At 38.6% G+C, this 10,731-nt stretch overlaps 1 protein-coding gene across 9 annotated transcripts in view; it reads left to right on the forward strand.

The window, feature by feature from the left end:
* The window catches only part of PRDM1 (PR/SET domain 1), a 130,713-nt gene extending 120,211 nt beyond the window's left edge, over positions 1–10,502 (forward strand). For all 9 annotated transcript variants that reach the window (XM_019499923.2, XM_019499930.2, XM_019499924.2 and 6 more), the window contains 3 exons: positions 5,598–6,706; positions 7,022–7,150; positions 7,423–10,502. In XM_019499923.2, the coding sequence (XP_019355468.1) occupies positions 5,598–6,706; positions 7,022–7,150; positions 7,423–7,998 (1,814 nt within the window). In that variant the 3' untranslated portion in view covers positions 7,999–10,502. The remainder of the gene's footprint in view (positions 1–5,597; positions 6,707–7,021; positions 7,151–7,422) is intronic.
* Positions 10,503–10,731: the final 229 nt, after the last annotated feature.

A 10,731-nucleotide genomic window follows, 5' to 3' on the forward strand; every position in this document is an offset into this window, starting at 1 on the left:
CAGGCTAGGTTTTTAAGAACCATGCTATTGGATTTAGGCACCTAAGTCATTTTGTTGATCTGGGCACCTTGTGGATCAGTGTGTCCCATGATAAAATTAACTGGGGAAAGATTTATTTTGCTTTATTCTAGAATTTCTTTAGCTTTATTCCTTGTAATTAAGGACTTCGGATGTCAAAACCACCATTCAGCTCCTAAGTATATACACTGATCCACCTATCACACCCACCTGTCTCTGTAACAACAAACTTTTCTTGATTTAACTTGTTTTAGCTATTATTCAGGAAAGCATCTACATTCAGAAGAGTATTTAAACATTTACATAGTTATGGACTTAAATAGGCTTCATTCAGTACTTTGCTGAATCAGGATCTCAGGCTCAGTTCTGCAAACACTAAAGTACATGCAGGAGTTGCAAAGTATTTTCAGGATGAGGAGGATTCTGTATTCTACTGGCAGAAAGGAATGTAATCTTATTTCCCATTCTCTTTTTTTTTTTTTTTTTTTTTTTTTTTTTAATATATAGGCATCGTTTTCTATTAAGATTTCAACTGTGCCAGCAAAGAACATCACCTTTAGACACTTGATTTTTCAATTGTCTATTGACCACGAACATTTTCACTAATTCACCAAACCTGCTGCACTTACTAAGTCATGTTTCCAAGTGAAGTCTCATAGTCTTTAATCTTTGAGCATGATTGTGTTTGGCATAACAGGTACTGGATTCAGGAGTCCCAGAGAAATTAGTATTTGATAGATCTGGCATATTTCATAGGGTGGTTTTGTTTTTGTTTTTTTGTTTTTAACTACTCCAAAATACACCTGCATTAAACTAATGTCCTGATTCAACACATTCTGCTTGCATTGCATCATAAGATGATGCAACTTCCTGCTATCATGACAAGTTTGTCCCATTACGCAAGCATAGACAGGTGACACCCTGTTTTGATAAACTTGAACAAGAGGCTTGGAAATATAATATGCACACTTAATTTTTTAAAAATTCCTTAATTGAGAAAGTGCCCCTTTAACATTTCTTTTTTCTACCAATTGTCATTAAAATCGAATATTTAAGAAATATGCATTTCTTTACTTTCTTTATGCTGGCTGTCTTGCATTTTGCATCTTTCCTTGCTTAAACAATTAAAATATGCTAAGTTCCCCTTGTGTTTATAGTCACATTCACTTTCTGGTTTTAAAGCTAGTGTTTGGTTTGACAGGAAATATTTGTTTAAAAAAATTACACACACACACACCCTTCCTGTAGAATTTTAAAAAGTCATGGAAGTATTTTGTGGAGATTTTTTTTAGGTTCCGTGAGAACTTATTTTCAAAAACTAAAATTTTAGAGTAAACTTGACTTTCCTTACCCCCTTTTAAAATGTTTAGAATCAAATGTTCTTTCAAAGACCATCCTTGTGCAAAATGTTTTTAAAAGTCTCACAGTTCTGGACACATTTAGAAAACAGATGATCAAATTATATACTTCTAAATGTTGGTCTCCATTCTCAGTTTGAGTGAAAACGCTCTTTGTTTTGCCTACTACAGGACTTCTAGGTTCTCTTTCTACTAGCAAGGGAGGTTCTTAATCTAGATCGAAAATGTGAATCGGCATAATTAAACTTTACCACTCGAAGTGTTCAGTAGCATTTTACTCCTGAAATGACTCTACCCGCCTACAACCGTTTTTCAAGGTTTTAGAAAAAAACAGATCTTTTGTTTTGTATTATATCTACCTCCAACTGCAGTTAGGAGAGCCAGAACTGAGAGTAGACTGCTAGCTGTTCAGAGATTTGTAAAAAGAAGCCTCAAATTAAATTAAGTGGAGTGGCTTCAGATGTGTTCTTTCTTGAGCACTTTAATACAACTTTAAAGTAATGAAGATTTTATGTTCCTCTATGCCCTTCACTATGACTTGGGCCAATATCTGCTAATATAAGACAGAAGTCCTTTCATTGACTGCAATAGGATCATACTCTGAGAGAGGAGCATTGTTTGATTCAGTTCAGTTAATGATATATTCATGTGCTTGTTTGATGTGACCTATACACTTTCTGTCTTATTCCAGAAATATATGTCACTTTGTTAATGGTATATATCCTTTTAATCCAACCTTTCCAATCCAATCACTATTTCCCAGATAGTTTTAAGATAAACTTAAAATACTAATCAAGTGAATTAGTAGAAGGGAAAGTGTTGAGACCCCAGAAGTGAATTGGCACTTGTTTAGCCTACCAAGGGGGCATGTTGGACTATTGTACCAAGGAAGTTATATTCCATATATAATTTGTTTCAGCAAATATAGCACATACTGTGATGAAACTAAACAGTTAGGGTGGTGTAAAGTAAGACAGAAGGGAAGGCAAGGTAACACCTTAAAGATTAACGGTTCAGAGAAGTTAGAAAAGAGAAGTACATCTCTGAACCAGTTAGTAGATGCCGCCCTGCCCTGCCTTCTGCCTGGCTTCATTCTAACAGGGTTAACTACCTTACTCTGATCACAGTAAGAGTAGTCCTTCATCTAAGATAGTCTGGGTTTCTGTGTCAGTTATCCAGCAGAGTTCTCTCTCCTTCTTCCTCTATCTTTTTTTTTCTTTATAAAACAAAAGTGACAATTTGAACTTCCTGCTTAACAGACCCCGCTGAAAGACTGAGATGGGCCGATAAGATGATTTTTTTTGTTGTTGTTTGGTAGTTTCACAATCTACTCTTCCCCACCAGCTTTCCATACCCCTTGATCAGTGTCTTTTCTGATAGTGTCATTCTGATCGTTTGCTTTGGGCTGCTGGCTCAGTGAGGAGCAGCTGATAATAAGACTAAGATAACTACGATGACTCAGTTCTAAAACTCTACCAGAGAATTGTAGAATTCTTAAGCCTAGCAGGCTAATATGCTAAGATCAAGAACTAGTGGGAATCAAGTGGGAAGTTGTATAATTTATTATTAGTCCATGAAAATAGGCAAAAATTAAATTAAAAAGTATTTTTCTCTGCCTGATGGCATGATTTTTATTTTGATGTGGTTTATAGTATCTTAAAGGGATAAGACAGAATCTTAGCTGCCAACGGCTTTAAGCTGTCTCCCAGAACAGATGGCTAAGGACCACAGGAAAATTTCATGCTATCATGAAAATGATTGGGAGACAAATATCCCCACACAACAGACTATTTTTGGGCTCTCACTGAAGACCCACTAAGTCTTGAACAACTACAAGACTCTTAATTTCACTTTACAGGGTGAGGTGTTACATTTTATTTTTATTCTTTTTTGAGAGAATAGTGAGGACTTCAGCAACTAAACCTCAGTGTCTAGAGAAGCAATGTGGAAGAAAGCTGACTGTTTGAAAAGTACTCCTTGTACTTACATGTGCTTACTATGTGATAACCCCTATATTCTAAGCACCAAATGCTTTTCATTTGATATCTTTATGCTTTTAAAAAAAATTCAGATGTAAAATTCCTCATTGCAACTGTCATTGAAAAAAGCCCACATGCCTGCTGCTGCTTCACTTTTTTTTCCTTAGGATGCCACTGTGCAAATGAATTGTCCAACTAGAAGAGTATGTTAAAAATCTGCTGATATTTTAAATAAAGGGTCATGTTTCTGCCTTATAGGGAACTGTGTCATATTATAGATTCACTGATGATAGTATAGTTTTCAATGAAAGGAGCATACTTATTAGCCCTTAATAGCATGTTTACAGGATTTAGGTGATTCATCAAAAATAAGTTTTTTTGTTTGGTTGTTTTTTTTTCTCCCTGATACAAATAAAGAAACAAGCATAGTCCTAGGGCTAGAAATTCTGAGGGAAAAGACTTCAGTATCATCAAACACCACCTTTTCATTACTATCAATTGAAAGCTTCTGATCAACTCATATACACAGGGTGTGTCTACACATGTGTTTACTCCAGCCTAGATTTACTGTGCAGTTAGCTACTGAACAGTAAGGATTTTTAGGTAGGTGTCTACACATGCAGGAATTAGGGAGAATATCTGCTCCCAGGTCCCTGCAGCTGTGCAAGTGGCCCCTCCTGTCACTGGGGGAGCTCCAGGCAGGGAGCAGCAGACCAGGAGACAGTTGTCTCCTGGCCCCTGGGGGCTGCCTGCTGTTGGCATGAGGCCAATGTCCTTCTGCCCCAGCAGCAGGGAACTCCTAGCCCTAGCTCTCTGATCAGGGGCATGGGGCTTGAAAGAATCTTCAGGGGTGTGGCAGGTCCCAGCTCCCTTCCCTAATCTGTCAGTGGGACAGCTAGCAGCCCGCCAGCTGATAGCTGCCCCACCAGTGGATCAGGGCAGGGGACTGGAACCTACCCCACCCCTGCAGCTCTTTCCAAGTCCTGTGCCTTAATCACCTGATCAGGACATGGGGCTGGAACCTACCCCGACTGGGACAGTTCCTGGCCAGCCCCGGGCTGCGCAGAGAAGTCTGTATGTGTAGCTTGGCGCTGGCTGGCTGGGGACTGCCTGAAACAAGACAGTTCCCAGCCACCTCCAGGCTGCCCTGCTTCCCCGCACAGCCTGGGACTGCAGTTGCAATCGCACAGTGGGGGCTGGGAACAAGCTCTCAGCCCCTGCTCTGCAATCAGGAAGTGGGGGCTGGAAGCTCCCTGTTGCCAGGCTAGGGGGGCATTGTCTCCACCTGATCTCCTAAAATGAAATCAAAATTCTCCTTTTCCTAAGGTCCTTTTATGTGGTAATTAGTATATTGTGTATGTCTGGATTAAAAAAAAAAGTGAAATGAATTATAACAGCCTAAAATGCCCAATCTGAACACACTTGGAGATACTGGTTTTGAAATACAGATTTTTTTGGGGGGGGGCGTGCATTTTGACTTAAGCTAGAGCCAAACAGTCTTGTCTTTCTTAGTCTTACCTCAGTGTAATGGTCTTTATACCATACAGCTGTAAGCAGAGGAGTTTTGTGCATACTGAATACCACAGAAAATCTGCACTAAATAGCCGGCTTTGTTGTAGATGTTACCAAGCAGTATGTTTAATGAGTAATGATCTGTTTACTGATGGAGAATACCTTCTTTTTTGAAGAAAGCTTTCATCCTAGCCAGGCATGTTTTCTTTAGTACTGTATGTAATTGAACTGGCTAGTGAAGTGCCTGTTGTGGTTTGGCAAAGGTTGATTTGTCATGCCTTGTTATTCCGGAGAGGAGCGTTTTGGAAAGCTTGAGCTCTCCAAAGTCTTTCCCTTTAAGCTGCATTGTTAACAAATGCTACTTTATCCTAGTTATTAGAAATCTAATTTATGTAGGTAATTGACAGTGGATCTTGTTAAATTCAAAGGGGTGGAAGGAGTGCAAAGTGTGGAGACTGACACTCTTGGAATGAATCATCATTAGACACCTCAAGCTCTGTGTGTACTCACTTGTCTCTCTTAGATTAACCATGTATATTTGACCTGCTTTTTATGAAATATTTACACCCAAAAGTACTTTTATCTAAAGAAGAAACTTACTTTTTGGATGAGTTACAAGATTGCATATTGACAAGAACATTGACCTTATGGTGAAGCTTGTAGAAGTTAGATTGTACTTCAATTTTATATTGGTTTATTACATAATTGCTGCCTTTTCTTTGTATTTCAGCACAAGGCCACAATAACCCAAAGCAGCAAAGCACTGATAAAGATGAACTTTATCAGAAAAGCATCCCAAAGAAAGAGCACAGTGTGAAAGAAATCCTGAAAACTGAATCCAACCCTTCAAAAGGAAAGGATTTATTCCAGACCAACATTTCACCCGTTACTCCAGAAAAAAACTTGGATGATTTAAGAAAAAACTGTAGCCCTGAAAGGTGTTTTTTCCCACGGGTTATCTATCCAATCCGACCTCACATGCCAGAAGACTATTTGAAAGCTTCCCTAGCTTATGGGATGGAAAGACCCAACTATATTACACAGTCTCCCATCCAGTCTTCTACCACACCAAGTCCTTCAGCAAGGAGCAGCCCAGACCAAAGTTTAAAAAGCTCAAGCCCTCACAGCAGTCCAGGGGTTACTGTTTCACCTCTGGCACCTACTTCTCAAGAACACAGAGAATCTTACCCTTACTTGAATGGACCCTATGGCTCAGAAGGATTGGGGTCTTATCCTGGATATGCACCCCCTAGCCATCTCTCTCCAGCCTTTTTATCCTCCTATAATTCCCACTATCCAAAATTCCTGTTACCTCCATACGGTATGAGCTGTAATAACCTGAGCGCTTTGAACAATATCAATGGCATCAACAATTTCAATCTCTTCCCAAGGATATATCCTCTCTATGGCAACATACTGGGTGGAGGCAGCCTGTCCCATCATGTGCTAAACCCTGCTGCTCTTCCAGGTTCACTGCCATCTGAAGGAAGCCGTAGATTGCTACAACCTGATCATCCAAGAGACTTTCTCATACCAGCACCTAACAGTGCCTTTTCCATCACGGGCGCTGCTGCCAGCATGAAAGACAAACCATGCAGCCCCACAAGTGGGTCCCCTCAAGCTGGCACAGCAGCTACTTCAGAGCATATAATGCAACCTAAACCTACCTCAGCAGTGTTGGCTGCCACCAGCAGTGAAGAAGCCATGAATCTCATTAAAAGTAAGAGGAACGTGACTGGTTACAAAACCCTTCCATATCCACTGAAGAAGCAGAATGGGAAGATCAAATATGAATGCAATGTTTGCTCTAAAACCTTTGGCCAGCTCTCAAATCTGAAGGTAGGTATTAAAGGATTGGCCTAATTATGAGAGACACATCTATTTCATAATTGTTACAATGAGAAAGCTCATATCGGTTCTGTAGTTTTATCTGGGAACCCTAGGCTTCTCTAAGGAACAGATTTTAGAAAGCCACTACCACCAAGGTACAGTAGTAGTAAAAGTGATAGTTTTAATGCTGAAGTTGCCTTGCAAAATAATTGGATGATTCCCTGTAACATTCTAGTCTATTAGATGCTTCTGGTAACTTTTTTGCAACTGTTCAAGGCTTTTAATGACTATAGGAATTTTCAATAAATATTTGTTTTGCAATAGGTCCACCTGAGAGTGCACAGTGGTGAGAGGCCTTTCAAGTGTCAGACTTGCAACAAAGGGTTTACCCAACTGGCTCACCTCCAGAAGCACTATCTGGTGCACACAGGCGAGAAGCCCCACGAGTGCCAGGTATGTAGCACTTCATACACTGGGAGGTCATAGGCTGTGCTGCTTCTTTGTTACACCATCTGGCAGGTGCAACTTTGTGACAGACTTCAGCCCTGATGTTATTCAATATAATTTAAAAAATAATCTGAGAATGTTTGTTTTTTAGCTTTTTAAATGTGAAAGTGTATGAGTGTAATGATGGGCGGCTTTTTCAACGTGCCATAATGTCCTCTGTGACTTTAAAAATATGACTCTCACACTCATTCCTCATTTCTTCTTATCTCCAAAATTAGGTTTGCCATAAGCGATTCAGCAGCACCAGCAACCTAAAGACCCATCTTCGGCTCCACTCTGGAGAAAAGCCTTACCAGTGCAAGTTGTGCCCTGCTAAATTCACCCAGTTTGTGCATCTGAAGCTGCACAAGCGTCTCCACACCAGGGAACGTCCACACAAGTGTGTCCACTGTCATAAGAGCTACATTCACCTCTGCAGCCTCAAAGTCCACCTGAAGGGCAACTGCCCAGTAGCCCCTGCCTCCGGCCTCTCAGTGGAGGATCTAAATCGTATCAATGAAGAGATCGAGAAGTTTGACATCAGTGACAATGCTGACAAGCTGGAAGATATGGAGGACAATATCGACATGACATCAGTTGTGGAAAAAGAAATATTGACCATGCTCAGAAGAGAAATAGAAGGAGCTAATCTTAAAGTATCTTTGCAGAGGAACCTGGGAAATGGACTTATCTCCTCAGGATGCAACCTCTATGAATCTTCAGATATGTCCATTATGAAGTTGCCTCATGGTCATCCACTACCTCTGTTACCGATAAAGGTCAAGCAAGAAACAATTGAACCAATGGACCCTTAAGACTTTTTCTGGCAAAAAGTGATTTTTATTTATGACTTGGCAAGTCAGGGTGCCTGTAGCAATTGCTTGTACATAGTGTCAATGCTACAAAGCAATCTTGGCTTACAGTAGTTTCCCTCACTCTCTCCAGTTGAAAGAAGGAACTCCAAAGTAACTATATTCTCAGGGCATGAAAAGAGGCAAAGGACTATGTATTGCCTCCCCAGTTACTAAAAGACAATCATCTATCCATAACTATTTTTTCAATTATAGTACTTCATAATTTATTATGCAATTTATCATTCTAAAAGCAATAATTAGAAAATGTTTACAATGACTGAAAAATTCATTGTAATTTTGAATATAAAAGTTTATATTTTGTTTCATGGCCATTCTTTGTAGATATTTTTTCTGCACATCTGTCTTAAAAATTTAAGATTGGGGATAAAAAGTTATTTCAGTAAGTTTGTCTATGTACCAATGTCTTCAAAAACATGGTTTTTATATTGCCAAAGGTGAATATTTGATGTATTGAGTCATAGATCAATTGGCTTGAAAAATGCTGTGTACATTCAGGAGTGGGTAGATGTACAAAATCCCCCAGAAAAGAAAAAGCAGCAGCAAGCAGAGAAAAGAAAATCATACTTACCTGTGTATGGGTACTAGAGATTCCTCAGCCCACAGCTCTACCCATAACACATGACATAGCGAATACCTGCCTAACATGAATGATGCAATGGTCAGGTGTTTGGAAAACAATAGTAGTCACATGTTATGTCATGAGATTTTATTATCTAAAGCCATGCATCAACTGAAAATGTGAAAAAGTGGCTGTGTTTTTTTTCAAAAGCCTCTTGAAACAAGCATACAATAATTCCAAATGTGCTGCCTACAAGGATTTTTTTATTTTATTTTTCCCCAGAACCTTCCAGGGATACAAAAGATGGTCAATTTCCCTGATAAATAAGGGTTTGCTTTTGGGGTTTTTTTGTTTTTTCCATCCCACTTTTTCCATGGACAAAAGTGGGGAATGAAGTCCTTTCCTGGCACATACTTTTTTTTTCCCCCTTCCTGTACGACTTAGATTTTCCTCAGTATTTGTGTTTGTACATTTTGTGGTTAATTTAATTAAAGATGAAAAGGGCATTGCAAAGTTGTTGAACAACAATTACCTCATTGCGTGTGTCCAGTGGTGCAGAAAATGTTGTTTTATCTAATGCTTTGCTACTTTAGAGAAGAAACCAAAATGTGCACAGGAAAAGATAGAATGCACGTCTTTTTATCTTTTTGTTCTGCTAAGCCCAAAGATATCATGTTGGCATTTGAGGTGTAGCAAAGAATACATGTATATTTATAGATATATTTATACCACTATACCATATATGTATATGTATATATATTTATACCACTTAAGTTGTGAGCCAAACCATGTAATAAAACCTATTTTTCATCTAAGTGTGAAAATCAAGTGTTATCCAGCTTTGCATATCACCTGATGACCTCAAAGCCAGAATGTTGTGCTAAGGCATTTAGCACTTGCTAGCACGTGAGCACAGTTGATCACTTAGAGCCTGATCTTGCAAATCCTTATGTGAATAACTTTGCTGACATGTGCAGTCTCACAGAATTCAGTGGGATTTATTCACTTCAGAGCATTTGCAAGACTGTCTTGGATCCCTTGATATCCTTGCTATATGTCTTGTTATAAGCAAACCACCAGGAAAGAACTAGAAAAGAAATCAAACTATTACCCACCCATGGTATAAATATAATACACAATGGTGAAGAGTGGAATGAAATAGTTAAAGTTATTTGGGATCATCCTAACATCTTATTTTGTTCTGCCACTTAAGAGTTACGTGGTCATAAGCAACTCTCAAGAAAGCAAATAGCATTATTATACACATCACCATTATATATATTCTAGCTTTTTATCTGTTTATATTCTTTTAGATTTAAATAGACCACTTCATAAATCCAGGATTTTGTATGGCAATCTAATGCCTTCTGCCAAAAAGGAAACAAACCAACCCAAAAAACCTAAGATAATTGAAGAGAATCTTTAAATACAATTTTTGAAGGACTACAGTTCATTACATTTCTGCTCCTATAAATCATGAAGCTGACAACTTTTAAGTGTAGCAATGGTTCACAAAAATAGTACTCACCTGTAGGATAAACCAAAGTATCACTACTCTGTCCCTGGACACACACTTTTCCTATTAATTGCCTGTAGTGCTTTCTTGTATTTGATACAAATTTCACAAAGATTTATATGCATCAGCTTTAAGAATTGTTACTTCTCTTTACCTTTTTTATCCTTTCCCTTAGAACTTTTACATGTGAATGTAGCAACAATCAACAGTGTTTTATTTCTCTCTCTCTAAGAAAAACTTTGACCAAAGTTAACAGGCTTTTTACTTTGCTAGAACAACAAACTTATCTTATGTTTACGTACTGGTTTACATCGTTATTTATGTGCAAATTGTCAAAATGTAAATTAAATATAAGTGTTCGTTGCTTTACTAATGCTTCAGTTGTCTTCAATGTCTTATTCGTCTTCACATGCCACTTGGTGTCAGACTGGATTCCCACTCTGAGCCACAAGCACATGGTATACCAACATCTATGACATTTTGAATAACGCCGACTTCTGCCTCTCCAGAAAGACTGATTTCTTCCCGTAATTCTGCACTGCCTATAACCATGCTAGGGTTAATATAATATTTTCTTAACTAGTTCACTCTCTCCATT

This window comes from Alligator mississippiensis, chromosome 1, assembly GCF_030867095.1.
Source record: "Alligator mississippiensis isolate rAllMis1 chromosome 1, rAllMis1, whole genome shotgun sequence".
NCBI classification, from domain to species: Eukaryota; Metazoa; Chordata; order Crocodylia; family Alligatoridae; genus Alligator; species Alligator mississippiensis.